We start from the raw sequence: 13,790 nt of genomic DNA on the forward strand, positions 1-13,790 counted from the left end.
TGCTGAGAAACAGAATTTATTTATTTATTCTAGCTTCATATAGATACAAATGGAGACAGTAGTTGCCCTGCCTACACACACACCAAAGTACCAATATTCATTATTTTCATAAATCCTATATACTGTTGATTTGTTTGGTATGTAAGGAAAAACAGAAAAACACAAATCTCAGTCACATTTCGACAATATGAATTTTGTTATCGTTTTCCTTAAACAATCCTGCCATAATCTGTTCCAGTTTTTAGCAGCATGTGCTGAACCACTAACTGGATGAAGAATTGTTGAGTATCACATTGATGGCTTTCATATCCAGACGACAGTATCACTATGGAGATAAGTTATGCAATATATGGAGTATTACCTTGAAGGAAGTGCAGGAGTGAGCAATGCTGTAATAAGATTTCCAACCTTCTTTTGGAGAGTAGCATCAGGGAATTGTTCTATAACCTCAGCTGCGAATGAAAAAATCAGAGCTTTTCTTGCTGCAGACTTGTCAATCCCACGTGCTTGGAAGTAGAAGAGCTGGTCTTCTTCCAAATCACTGATTGCAGCTCCGTGGGAGCATTTAACGTCATCCGCTATGATTTGGAGGTTCGGTTTCACATTCACAGTTGCTCGAGGCTCCAAAAGGAGGCTCCTCGAAAGTTGTCCTGCATCTGTCTGTTGGGCTTCTCTGTTGGGAAATTATTATGGAAATTGTAATGAGAATCATCTGAAATACACAATAAGTTGAGCCTGTTGAGGCATGAAACGTTGATATAAAATCCGTACTACTTCAAACAGAGGTTTCCAGCAAAATTAAGCACCGGCAATTGTTAGCGTAGAGATTGTAAGCACTTTGCGCAATCAAAAACATTGGTCGCACTAACAAAATTGCTGAAATTGCAACCTCCTGTTCGTGCAAAATGCATTCTCATGAATAAAATTATCATACCAGGACCGAGAGTCCAATTTTTATGTTAAATTGGTTAAGTTTGTCTGCTAATATACATCTGAAATCTTTATCAGGAAACAAAAATTCCATGTACAGTTTTCTTCTACATGTGCACCAGAAATCACAATAAGTCAACATTAAAAGCGTTTAACATAATAGTATAATACTATAAATCACCTTCGCATCACCTCAATTAAGGAACTGATATAATGATATGTTTGATTTTTTCTAGGAGCTGTCATGATGATGCGCTAGTAACTTAAAGGATCGAGAGGAAACTCCAATACCTGTTGACTTGAACATTTCCATCAAAAACAGCCTGTCCTAGCGAATGTGCTACAATAACCTTGTGAAGTTGCCGTGAGAAACCTCGTGGATGGTCCAAGACAAGCTTACTATGCAAGTCTTGCAGCTGATCACCGATTGACAAGTGAAATGATGATAACTCTGTTACAGTATCTGGCCCTTCTTGCTGCACATGGACATTGTGCCGGCTCAGTTTTCCACCAGTGCTGACTTCAGTTAGCTCATAGACACTTTTTGATCCCTGCATTCACCAAGCTTGAAAAGTGAACCCAACCAGAAAAGGAGCAACTGAACAGTTATGGATGACTATATCAAGCAACTCTACACGCTACATAACAATAATTATTACTCGATTAAATATCTGCCTCAAGATGACAAAAATGCTCTAGTTGGGAACTTTTTAACAGGCAACGACTAAGGCTGGCAGCATATATGGCATGCCAGTACATGGGCATCGTAAAAGCTTCTTAGAGCATCTCCAGCGGCGCCCTTCCCGTCGGACGTCGGAGAGGCTTCCAGGAAGGGCCCCGGGACGTCCGCCTTTAAGGCGTGGAGGGACGGACGCGGGAGGGGCGCGGTCGTCGGGAGAAGGGCGTGCCGACGTCCGCCGCAAAGGGCGCCATTGTGGCGAGTCGCGGACGTCCGGCGCGGACTTCCCAATATTTTCATTTAAAAAAAAAAAAAAAAAAAAACTATATATACACGGCTCGTTGAAAATTTAATTCCGTAACGTAAATTGAATATTTGTGAATTTGTGAATTTTTTTTATTGTGGGAAGTCCGCGCGGGAAGGGCGATGGAAGTCCGGATTGTGCAGTGAGAAGTCCTCATGACGTGGCAGGAGGGTGAGAAGTCCTTATGACGTGGCAGGAGGTGTTTTTGGGAAGTCCGATGGGAAGTCTGTAGTATTGGAGATGCTCTTAAAGCAACTTATGTCCAAAACACACATTTCTTGTTGTGACTACACAAGGTACACTTCTGCTGATTATAAACATTTTCTTGAAAATTTCATACTCCCTCTCTCCCAGCCTAAGTGAGACGTTTATATTTTGGCACAGGAATTTAGGTAGTGGTGTTTAGTGAATTAAACTATAAATAGTAAAGTAGGAGAGAGAATAGAGTAAGAAAGAGAAAGGGAGAATAAAGTATGGGAGATAAGAGGATAAAGTAAGAGAGAGAAGTGAGTTAATTATTGCCAAAAAAGATGTCTCACTTAGGTTGGGACCAAAAAGTAATACGTCTCACATAGGATAGCCTAGGCCTATCATCAATTGTACATGCAGTATAAGCAACTTCATAACCTATACGAGGAATGGATGATATGTGGCAGCTTATAAAATGATGAAATATTTCGTTCAATATGATTTCAAATGGCAAACTTTTGAAACTGCAATAGAAAATAATTTCAGTGATTTCCCAACTCCCAAGTCCGTACTTGAAGCTATTGTATAATCTCATTAAGTCATATTTAGACACACTTACATTTGCATAAAAAACTCCAAACTTTAAAAAAAGACACACTTAAGTTTGCATAAAAATTCCAAACTTCTAAAAAGTGAACAGTGTAGCATACAAAAATCTGAGGTGGTGACATTTATATGATAGTTGTTTTAAGTTAACAGTGTGTCATTTACTCATTTGTCAATTGTCTGTCCTCAACTACCCACAACATTAGTCTAAGAAGTAAGAACAATATTATGAGTAATGCCCTAACTAACTGAATGGTAGACCTATCTGTCATATGCTTGCCTTGTAGAATTGATAGTGGAAACAAAAGAAAATGAAAAAGAAAGTCTTGAAAGGTTCTATCTTCCAGATAACAAGCATCTGTCCTATGCATACAAAAATTGTCGCTATCATCAATCACAGCTTAGCTATCCTTCAATAGAATCAAGAACAAAAACAAGAGGAAACAAATACTAAGATTTTCTTCCCTTTTCAACCATTTTGACAACAGAAGGGATTCTATTATTTTCTTATCGAGAAAATGGACACTAAAATTTAGGTAAAATTGAATGCTTAGAGACTAAGAGTGGCTAAGAAATGCAAAATCCTAGTGCAGGGAAGCTAATTTCTAAAATAAGATAATGTTCCCCCTCTTTATCATGTAATGCAATCTCAATGAAATAAGATGATTTACATCTACATTTCTACACTATTCACTTGCTGCTGGAGATGGAATTCAAGTATAACATCTTTTACCATTTCATATTCATTCATTTTTTAATTTTCTTCCAAATCAATATCACTCAGAAGGAGGCCATTAGGCAGTTTCCACATGAGAATGTGAACAAACAAAGCATTCAAAGTAACAAAATGTAATACATCGCAATCAAGTAAAGATAAAGCTCGAGAATTAGATGCAAAACTACCTACCTGGCAAACTGAAGTCCACTTAACATGTGCAGCACCTAATGACTGTGTTTGGATGTACGAGTGGCTGACCTTTGCCCCGTCGCTAACAACGATCTCCATAACTGAATTCGTCCAATAACATCTGTCATCCCCATCTCCACCAACATACTCCTCGACTATACCAATATCCCCACCTTTCTCAACCAAAACCAGCACTCTCGGGTTCGAAATTGGCAGAGATTTCGAGCCCTTATAGCTCCTATTCATCGAAAAGAATCTCAAGTGCAACGGTTTATCAACCTTGCAGCCCTCAGGCACATACACAAGAACCACATCAGGAGCACCCACACCATTGAGAGACCAAAACAAGTCCCCTTGAAAATTGGAGACGTATTTCGACACCTTCTCCATCAACCCCTTCGAATGGAGATCCGATAGCCTCCCAACAAACACCCCATCGGGCAATTCGGATAAATTCGACAACGATTCCACCAAATAACCGTCAATTATTGCAATATTAGGGGAAATTGAATCGGAAAAACCGCTTAGCGCGTCCAAATTCTGCGTAGGCGCTAGGGTTACGGGATGAATTTGGGAATTCCTGATGAAGGAAGTGTCTGTGAACCTAAAGGGCTCGTCTTTTCTAGAAGGCCAGGGCGTGGTGAGGAGGGATTGGGAGGAGATGTCCCTGAGCTTCTGGAGCGGCGGAGGAGGGGAGGAGGAGGAGGAGGAGGCAATAGAGTCCTCGAGAGTCTCTGCAAGGCGGAGAACGTGGGGGTCTGAGAGGGTTGCGAGTGTTGGGGGGTGGGAGAAGTGTTTGGTAGAGGTGGCTCGCGGCGGTCTGGCACAGGGGCGCGGCGGCGGGCATGGCTTTGGGAGGTAAGAGTTGAGAGCTGAGATAGACATTGGCTCCGCCGTCTGAATAGCAGTGATTCGCCGCAGCTGCTTTTGACCACCGAAAACTGGTAGCTGCTAGTAATTTCGATACTATAATTGTTATTGTTAATTATAATTAAATAAGATCATATTCAAATTAAGAGCCTAGATTATCATTATCGGAATATCAATACGAAAAAAAAAATATTAATAAGGAATTTACAACCAATTGAACCTAGATTATCATTATCGGAATATCAATACGAAAAAAAAAATATTAATAAGGAATTTACAACCAATTAGTTGTAACTAACTTTTGAAGATATCTCATAACTTTAAAACGCATACAACTTTCTCGATTTAAATTAATTTTTCGCACAATATATGTCAAATTAAAGATAATTTCGTAAAGAGTCTATCGAGATCTCACTTGCATAAGTTCCGATGTTAAAATTTTGAAAAAAAATTCAAAAATTTTCAATTTTTTCGTACAACAACAAATGTCAACATAGTATATAAAATATGTCAATATAATACATGTAGAATGTCATTCTTAAATCAATGGGTTGACATTATCAAAGTATTGTGATGATATTTTCAAAACATTATATGGACATTTACATCCAAAACCCTAATTTGGTAGTTTTTTTTTATCTTTTTCGATTTAATTAACAAAAATAAAAATTACAAGTGGCAAATTTTAGACCACTAGATTTCTGTTACCGAACCTGGCAGATGCTGGCCTAGGAGTTGCTGTTATCGGACCTGGCAGATGCAAAAGAGATGAAATTGAAGCAAAAATCAGAAGTCGTCGTTCGGACCTGGGAGAATCAAAAGTTGGCGACGGGAGCAGAATGGGGAGAGAGCAGATTATTTTAAAGAGTCTTACTCAAGGGCAAGGGCATAAAATCACCAGAGGGATACCCTAGGGATCAGAGCCTCACATATATAAAGAGCTCAACCTTGAAGAACAAGACATGGGTGAACAGCCACTTCTGCACTTTCTTAGCTCTAGCTTTCGTTCCATACTTTAGTTCCACACTTCAAGTTTCTCATTTCGACTGCTACGCACTTGGACATGGAGGATTCTGGCCACCGTGGTTCTCATCATCATCGTTGTTATTTGCTGTGTAACACCGCCTTGTGAAGGCGAAGAAACAATCTTTACTTGCTTTCGTTTAAAACTTGTTGGTTTTTAGTTCGCAACTCTAGTTCTAACTTTGATCTACTGGATTCAGACCTCTTTCTAGTTATTATGGAAGTTTATGTTTGCTTTTGGTTGGATATCTCTGAATTTATGTTTATCTCTTGTTTTTAGCTTTTGTTCTTTGTTTATTGTTGGATGTTTGGAGCTGAGATCTGTTGGTTTGTTGTTGGAGGTTGGGGATTTGCATATGGAGATGTTTGGATTTGTTGAATCTTGGTGTTTTAGAGTTGAAGTTTCGCATATTTGGTGCTTGATGTTTACGTTGTGCATGATTATGGCTATTTACTTTCTGTTTCTGCATCCTTTAGGTCCAGTAGCGTAGATCTGTTAGTTTAGGCTTTAGTTTCTCGTTTTAAGTCTATATCTAAAGTTTACTATGTTCTCATGGTGTTTAATACTCTGTTTTATCTGCTATTCTCGTTTGATTCCCGAAGAAGATGAAGTTGTTGGTAGTTAGAACCAGATCTGCTTTATGTCAGTACTTTTCTGCATGTACTTTACTTTTTCTCCATATCTGCCAAACCCTGTCAGTACGATCCACTTTGTCTCTTTTACTTTTCTGCATGCTTTTCCAGACCCTGGTAGTTTAAGGAAACTTGTCTTGCTTTTCGCTTTATGCTTGTCTGTCCAAATTAGGAAAGTCTGTCTAGTTAAGTTTACCCCAGTTGTCTTAGAACTTTAAAATATATCAGTTTCTCCAAGTCATGTATGTTCCGTACGTTTTCGTTTCTTAGACCCAGTAGGTAGATTAAAGATTTTCTATTTCTCAGACCCAGTAGTTTTAAGTTCTCGACCCACAAAATTGCGTGGCAGCAGCCAACTCCCTTTTTCCAAAACATCCTCAAATGCAGTTTCGTAACATCTTCTTCCTCGTGGGATCGATCCTTTACTTCCCTGTGCTAAGTTGTAGTATAGTGGGTTGAGGTTTTTGAAGGAATAGAGTGCATCCAACGACCCCTTTCTGATAGTTTCATGATCTTCTAGCCTCTGAAGTCTAGTCGAATCCTCTGGACCTGTTAGATCGAGTGACACATATCACACCGCTCCGCATTGCACTCTTAGTCCTGTCAAATGGCGCCGTTGCCGGGGAGTGCATGGCGTTATTTTTGTGTTTGCGAATGTTTTGGTGTAAATAGTTTATTTACTATGTTTTCTTTTGTTTCTTTTTTCAGTTTATGAACAGGAGCTACCGATTCGGACACTGGAACAACTCACCTGGTTGGAGAAGCGCCCAGACTAGTTGGCGGGTGAAGGAAGCGATCTTCCCCGTTACCACCAGATCGGGGCTTACAACAGGAGATCCACTTCACCTGAGTTCGGAGAGCGACGAGGAGTCAGCCTCGTCAGTTAAGAAAGAACCAAAGTCAACCTCGGAAACAGAGGAGGAAAGCGCTGAAGATATGGCCAAACGCAGGCGACGATGATCCGAAGATTGGCTAGCTCACTGCCCACTTAGATGGCGAGCCAGCCCAAGCTATCGTCTCTACCCAGCGCCAGAGGGCGATCGACATCAAAACTAATGTGCTGGGTATTCTACCCAATTTCTCGAGTCGAAGGAATGAATGTCCATATGAACTCCTCAATGAGTTCAGGAAGCTTTGCAGTATTCAGAAGAGGCCCAACGATGCAACAGAGGAGGATTATCGACTACGCGCGATCCCGTTTGCGCTGAAGGGGGAGGCTAACACGTGGTTATTAAGGTTGCCACCCGACTCGATCCATACATGGAAGGATTTCAAGTTGGAATTCCTGGATTACTTTTTCCCTTCTAACAAAACAAATGCTCTTAAGAAGGAGATCCAGGAATGCAAGCAAGAATATGATGAATCGTTGAGCCAATACTGGTCCAGATTTAAAGGGTTGCTCGATGTTTGCCCAAACCACAGGATGATGGAAGCCGAGACCTACTATCTATTCTATGAAGGAGCAAAACCTGAGTCCAAGGATCTGATGAATACCGCTAGTGGAGGAAATTTCACCAAGAGGAAGGTGAGCGAGGCCCGAGAGATACTGGGAAGATTAATTGATGCAAAAAAGGCATACGATTCACCTCGTACCATCCTAAGGAGGGGAAGTGCGGATGCAGTCACAGTGCAAAATGAAGAAAGGATGGATGCCCGAGTGGATGCAAGGATGGATGTTAGAATGGAGCAGCTGGAGAAGACTACTCTAACTGCCCTAGGGAAGAACGATTCACCGGGTCCAACAGAAAAAGAAAAACAAGCACTGGGTCTAGAGGATGGTTACAATTATTGCGGATCTCAAGGAGGGATGGATTGTCCAGCCCATGTAGGAAATTGGAACCAAAATAATCAAGGCAGCAATTGGAACCAGTGGAGAATCAAAGACGCTCCATGGAGGGACAATCCATGCTTCAGGTGGTCCGATGGGAATCAAAACCCTCAACTCCAGATCACTAACTCAGAAGGAAACCAAGGGAACCAACTGTTAGAGTTTGTATACTAGAAATCACGTTTCGAGTGATTGAATACTGTAAAACTCTTATTTTATTTTCCAATGAATAAAACAGATTATTTTTGTCATAATGTTGTTATGTTTTACATTTAATGGATGTTAATGCATGTTTAAATGTATAAGTTAACTTAACAAAGTCTAAGTCTTTGTTTTAGTAGACCGGTTGTGGGCGTCGTCCACTTTAAGGTAATACGGTCAGTTCTAAACAAAGAAAAATATGAATTTCACAACCTAGATGGAATTAGACTACCCATCGAGAAAGGTTGCAATGTCAGTCCGTATATTTCTAAGCCTTACTGAAATAAGATGACATTGGTGTGGTATAGCACTGAACGGATCTAACAGCAAGACTTGCCTTGGGCTATCTACTGAAAGGCGAGGTCTTGATAAATATTTATTTCTTAATCAATGTAGGTTAGCATTGAGCATACGGTATTGATTATGCATTGCTTTGACTTATCAAATGGTGCGGGTTTTTCGTAGCCCAATTATCCTGATATATTGGGCAGTGGTGATCGATATCTAGCGGTGCTAGGATTGCTATTATATTGAATCGTGCACGAGGTGAGTCTCGTTTGATAATGTCCTCAAGAGGAGCGCGAAACTAAGTTTTATTATTCGGAACCTAGCTAGTTGGAGTATGATTACTCTATGAATAATAAATGAGTGTTTCATGCTAAGTCCACTCTTGGAATTAATAAGAAGTTAATTAATTAAGTCAATAGCAGACATTAATTAATTAATGGACATATTAATCTTAAGCACGGGAAATGAAAGATAAACGGAAACCCGGATTACTTATAATTTCGGATTTGGATGGGGAGAGTTCAATATTACTTCTGTAGTGGCTGCTCGTAATATTCCAATTATAACTTATATTAAATTGTGGGTTCAATTTAATTAGTAAAAAGTAAATTGGATGAGCCCATATCCAAAGCCTTCCATAGATCCCTGTCTGGGCCCAAAAGGAACTTAATATAAATAGGAGAATAAAGGAGACAGAAAATACACAATATCTCATATTGCAATTTTCGAAAATTTCGATCTCTCCCAGCTGTAGGAGATTTCGAATTTGAGTCCTATTCCAAAAAGGATTTCTTCTGTCTTCTTTATTTAAGTCCTAGTATTCTAGTAAGATCAGCCCACACTGATATTAGAGTACAGTTCGGGAACCAGAGAGAAGATTTGTGGTCTAGTACTTAAAGCTACACGTGGAGAAGTCGCTAGCCATCTTCAATTCTTTGGAGAATTAATTAGGTATTATTCTACTCCGTAGAAAAGCATGTTTTAGGTTTTCAATATTCTTAAAGCATGATTAATTCAAGTTATGAGCATGATACATGTGATAATTACGCGAATAGATTTTGTCTAAATAATCTGCTAAATAGATCTGATTATTATGTGATTTATTTACATGCTCTTCCGCTGCGTGCACCAACAATTGGTATCAGAGCCAGTCTTTGGCTCTGATTATTTGGATTTAAATTTCGCGAAATTCATGTATGCATGTCTTGATTGATTACGAAGCATGTTCTTGTGTTTTTATTTTTTATGTTTATGCATGTTGAACTCAAGAACATTCGAATCATAGAACTTGAATTATTCGAACGAACTAGATGTGCGATTCGTCGGCGCTTGCGCCGGGACGAATTGCGCTATGATCGATCGAAGAGGGTTGCCAATCGAGTGGGAGCCGAGGGCGACGGGCATGGGGCGACGCGCCGGCGAGCAAGGGCTCGCGCGCGCCACCGGCCAAGCCCGCCAAACCCTAGCCGGCCCCGATCAAACGCGATGCGACGCGACAGGAGCCGAGGACGTGCGATCACGCGGCGACGCGCATGCGAGCAGGGGCTCGCGCGCGCCGCCGATCGAGACCGCGAGCCCAGGCGGCACCAGACGCGTCGGACGGAGGAAGCCTGGCACGGTGGCTCGTCCGAGAACCACCGAGGCGCCGGTCTTCTTCGCAAAACCCTAACCCTAACCCTAATACCGAAACCCTAGCCGACCCAGCCCTAGCGAGGCGCAACCGAGAGCAGCCGCCGGCTGCTGGTGCGCGCGAGCTCGTCGGGCAGTGGGAGATCGCCGGGAGGTCGTGGCTCTGGCTGCGCCTTCTGGCTCGACGACGACGGAGGGTGAAATCTCGGCGGTTGTCCGCCGGGAGGAAGAAGGGAGAAGGAAGAGCGCGCCGTAAGGCGCGGGTTTTCCGGCGGTCGTCGGGGGGCGAACACGCCGTCCCGGCGAGAATCTCCGGGGATATCTTCGTATCTTCGTTGTGTAGATTCGTGCCAACCTCGAATCTCTAGAAATTGACGAAAGATTATTTTAATGATTATTTAATTGTTTAATTAATAGATATCATTAAAAATAATATTATTTAATGAAATAAAACATTTTGGGAAGATTTCCCTAGATTTTAGGAATATTTGGATTATTTTCTATATCTATGAATATTTTATATCCTAGATGATATAGATAAGAATAATTTAATAGTTTCCTAATTATAATATATATCTAGAATCTATTATAAGATATGATATATATAAGAATACATTAAATAATATAATTGATATTCTTCCTAATCTTGAACTTGGAAATTATATGAATTTGATTTTTCATGTCTAATTAAGATTATAAATAATGTATTTTATTTTAGATATATCTTATAGTAAGACATGAATGAGAATTAAATTCTAGATTAATAGTTTCTATATTAAGATATTAAAGATTATAAAAGATTTAATTATCCAGTAAATTAAATACCAACAGAATTTAATTAGTCTTAATCTGCCTTAAGGCTAAAGGATAATTAATTAAAACCATAACCCAAATATCTAAGCGATAATTATGAACTAATGGTTTATATATGGTCTCCATCGGTTGGACTGCCAAATTTTGTGAAGCTGATTTTCTAATATTATCGCCACCTACAGAGTAGGGACAATAATCCTACGAAAACAGTAAGTTCATAAGGGCGGACTTCTCAAATAATGAATAGAGTGAACTAGAAAGTGATTCCTAATATTATCGCCACCTACAGAGTAGGGACAATAATCCTAAGGAATTGCGAGTTTCAGGGTTCAATCGGAATTTATGAGATAGCTTGATTTTGTTATCAACACATGAACATTGTTATGGGAGTGTGTTGTAGAAATGAAATACTGTAATGCTAAACCAGGTGGTCGTGCTTAGGAAGCATTTGACATGTCAACCTCCAGAGGAGGAAGCTATTGATATGTCGGTGTTGTGACCAGTAAATTGTCGAAATTTTAATGCGTATTAACCTCCTGAGGAGGATACAATTTATTAATTTTGCTGTTGTAAGATTTTGAAAAGTTTTATGGTTAATCTACTCAATTTCCTTACATAAGTTTATGACAAATAGTAAAATCTTCTGTTTGCAGTGCAATAAAATTCGTCAAGATGTCTTTTAATCCTCTTTCTGCCATTCTCAAAGAAAACAAACTCGAAGGCCAAAATTACATCGAATGGAAACAAAACTTGGATATCGTTCTCACAGCAGAAGAGTACAAGTTCGTACTCACTACTCCACGCCCAGCTGTCCCGGCTGCTAGTGCCAGCCAAGCATTGCGAGATGCGCATAGACGGTGGCATAAGGCGAATGAGATGGCTAAGTGCTACATGTTGGCTTCTATGTCATCAGTACTCAAGCATCAGCATTCTGCCATGGAAACTGCCGCCGAGATCATGACAAATCTCGCAAATCTTTTTGGTACTCAGAATCGAACGGCTAAGTCTCAAGCCTTTCGGAGTATCATGACGAAGTCTATGAAGGAAGGCTCGTCTGTGAGGCAACACGTCCTCGAGATGATGAGTCACCTCAACCAGATTGAGGTATTGGGAGGGACGATCGATCCCGAGTCCCAGGTTACTATAATCCTTCAGAGTCTTCCCCCTAGCTTCCAGCAGTTCAAGCTCAACTTTGAGATGAACAAACGGAATTATACTTTAGCAGAGTTGCTGACTGAACTTCAGTCGGCGGAGGACCTTATGGTTCAAGCTAAAGTAGCTATGATGAGTATCGCGCCTAATTCCTCTGGCTCTAAGGCTAGAAGAGGAAAGAAAAAGGCACCGAACCAAGTAGCAGTCAACAATGCTAAGGGAAAGAAGAAACAGCGGGGTGACAAGAAGCAAACTGGAAAATGCTTCAAGTGTGGAGAGAAAGGTCATTGGAAGCCAGATTGTCCTAAAAAGGGCAAGGCTACAGGTATGCACCATGCTCTAGTAGTCGAGTCATGTTTGGCTTTGACATCTACTCATACTTGGGTTATTGATACTGGAGCAACTGATCATATATGTTTTGATCCTGACTTGATGCAGGTGACAAGACGGCTACATGATCGTGAGATAGAGGTCCAGCTGGGCGACGCTACGAAAGTGGCGGCCGTTGCAGTGGGAGACGTTTATTTACGTTTTTCTAGTGATAGATTTTTGATTTTGAAGAATGTTTTGTTGATACCCTCTTTTAGAAGAAATTTAATTTCAGTTTCTAAATTGTCTTATGATGGATATTCGATTTCTTTTAATGACAATTGCGTTATTAAGAAAGATGGTTCTTATATCTGTCGCGGTATCATGGAAAACAATCTGTACACGATCACTTCTACACAATTTAATCAACGTAAATCAGAACTCAATGCTACATCGAAAATTTCTAAGAAAAGAAAAGAACCTTCAACTTCAATGAATGAAACGTACTTATGGCACCTTAGACTTGGTCATGCCAACGAAAGAAGGATTCATGCGATGGTTGATCAAGATCTTATTAAAGGTCTTGAGAAGGAACCGTTTTCGAAGTGTGAGTCCTGTCTCGAAGGCAAGATGACTAAGAGATCTTTTAGATCAAAGGGGAATAGGGCCAAAGAAGTACTTGAGCTCATTCATACTGATGTGTGTGGACCAATGTCAACCGAGGCAAGGGGCGGTTTTCGATATTTCGTCACCTTTACAGATGACTACTCGAAAATCGGATACATCTATTTGATGCGCTACAAGTCTGAAACTTTTGACAAGTTCAAGGAGTTTAAGGCTAAAGTAGAGACGCAACATGGTAAGAGTATCAAATGCCTGCGATCTGATCGCGGAGGCGAATACCTAAGTGCCGAGTTTTTGGACTATTTATCGGTAGCTGGGATTGAATCCCAAACGACTGCGCCGGGCACACCCCAGCAGAATGGCGTGGCTGAAAGAAGGAATAGGACCTTATTAAATATGGTCAGATCGATGATGAGTTATGCACGGTTACCTGTTTCGTTTTGGGGTCATGCTTTGCTTTCTGCAAACTATCTCTTAGACGTCTTACCTTCTAAATCTGTTCCTACTACCCCATATGAGTTGTGGAATGGGCGTAAGCCCAATCTAGAACATCTCAGAGTATGGGGGTGTCCGGCTCATGTATTGGAAAAGGATCCAACTAAGCTGGAATCTAGGACTGAGGTTTGCGTGTTTATAGGATACCCTAGAGGAACGAAAGCTTATGAATTCTATAGTCTCAGAGATCAGAAAGTGATTGTGAGCACTCATGCCACATTCTTAGAGGAAGACTATGTAATGAATCATAAGTCCAGCAGTGAGATTGCTCTAGAAGAGCTAACTCAAGTTTCAACTTCCATTAACCAAG

At 40.5% G+C, this 13,790-nt stretch overlaps 1 protein-coding gene across 2 annotated transcripts; it reads right to left on the reverse strand.

The window, feature by feature from the left end:
- Window positions 1–4,562, reverse strand: ABCI7 (non-intrinsic ABC protein 6). 2 transcript variants are annotated; one of them, XM_048124798.2, is made up of 4 exons: window positions 3,616–4,562; window positions 1,222–1,481; window positions 362–673; window positions 1–266 (listed from the first exon to the last, which is right to left on the reverse strand). In XM_048124798.2, exons 1-4 carry the CDS (start codon window positions 4,498–4,500, stop codon window positions 263–265), a joined length of 1,461 nt encoding a protein of 486 aa, XP_047980755.1. In that variant the 5' UTR covers window positions 4,501–4,562; the 3' UTR covers window positions 1–262. The 2 variants fall into 2 exon arrangements, with proteins under 2 accessions (XP_047980755.1, XP_088923201.1); XM_089067075.1 differs by having other exon boundaries at window positions 1–673; window positions 3,616–4,561.
- Between the last annotated feature and the right edge of the window lie 9,228 nt (window positions 4,563–13,790).

This window comes from Salvia hispanica, chromosome 1 (assembly GCF_029641045.1).
Source record: "Salvia hispanica isolate PSC_SH4W2 chromosome 1, Shi_PSC_v1, whole genome shotgun sequence".
Taxonomy (NCBI): Eukaryota; Viridiplantae; Streptophyta; class Magnoliopsida; order Lamiales; family Lamiaceae; genus Salvia; species Salvia hispanica.

Coding starts and splice junctions, on each gene's coding strand:
- ABCI7 (XM_048124798.2), bottom strand. CDS start 4,500: ATGTCTATCTCAGCTCTCAACTCTTACCTCCCAAAGCCATGCCCGCCG. Junction 1,482..3,615: donor AGTGGACTTCAGTTTGCCAG/GTAGGTAGTTTT, acceptor TGGTGAATGCAG/GGATCAAAAAGTGTCTATGA. Junction 674..1,221: donor GGAAATGTTCAAGTCAACAG/GTATTGGAGTTT, acceptor ATTTCCCAACAG/AGAAGCCCAACAGACAGATG.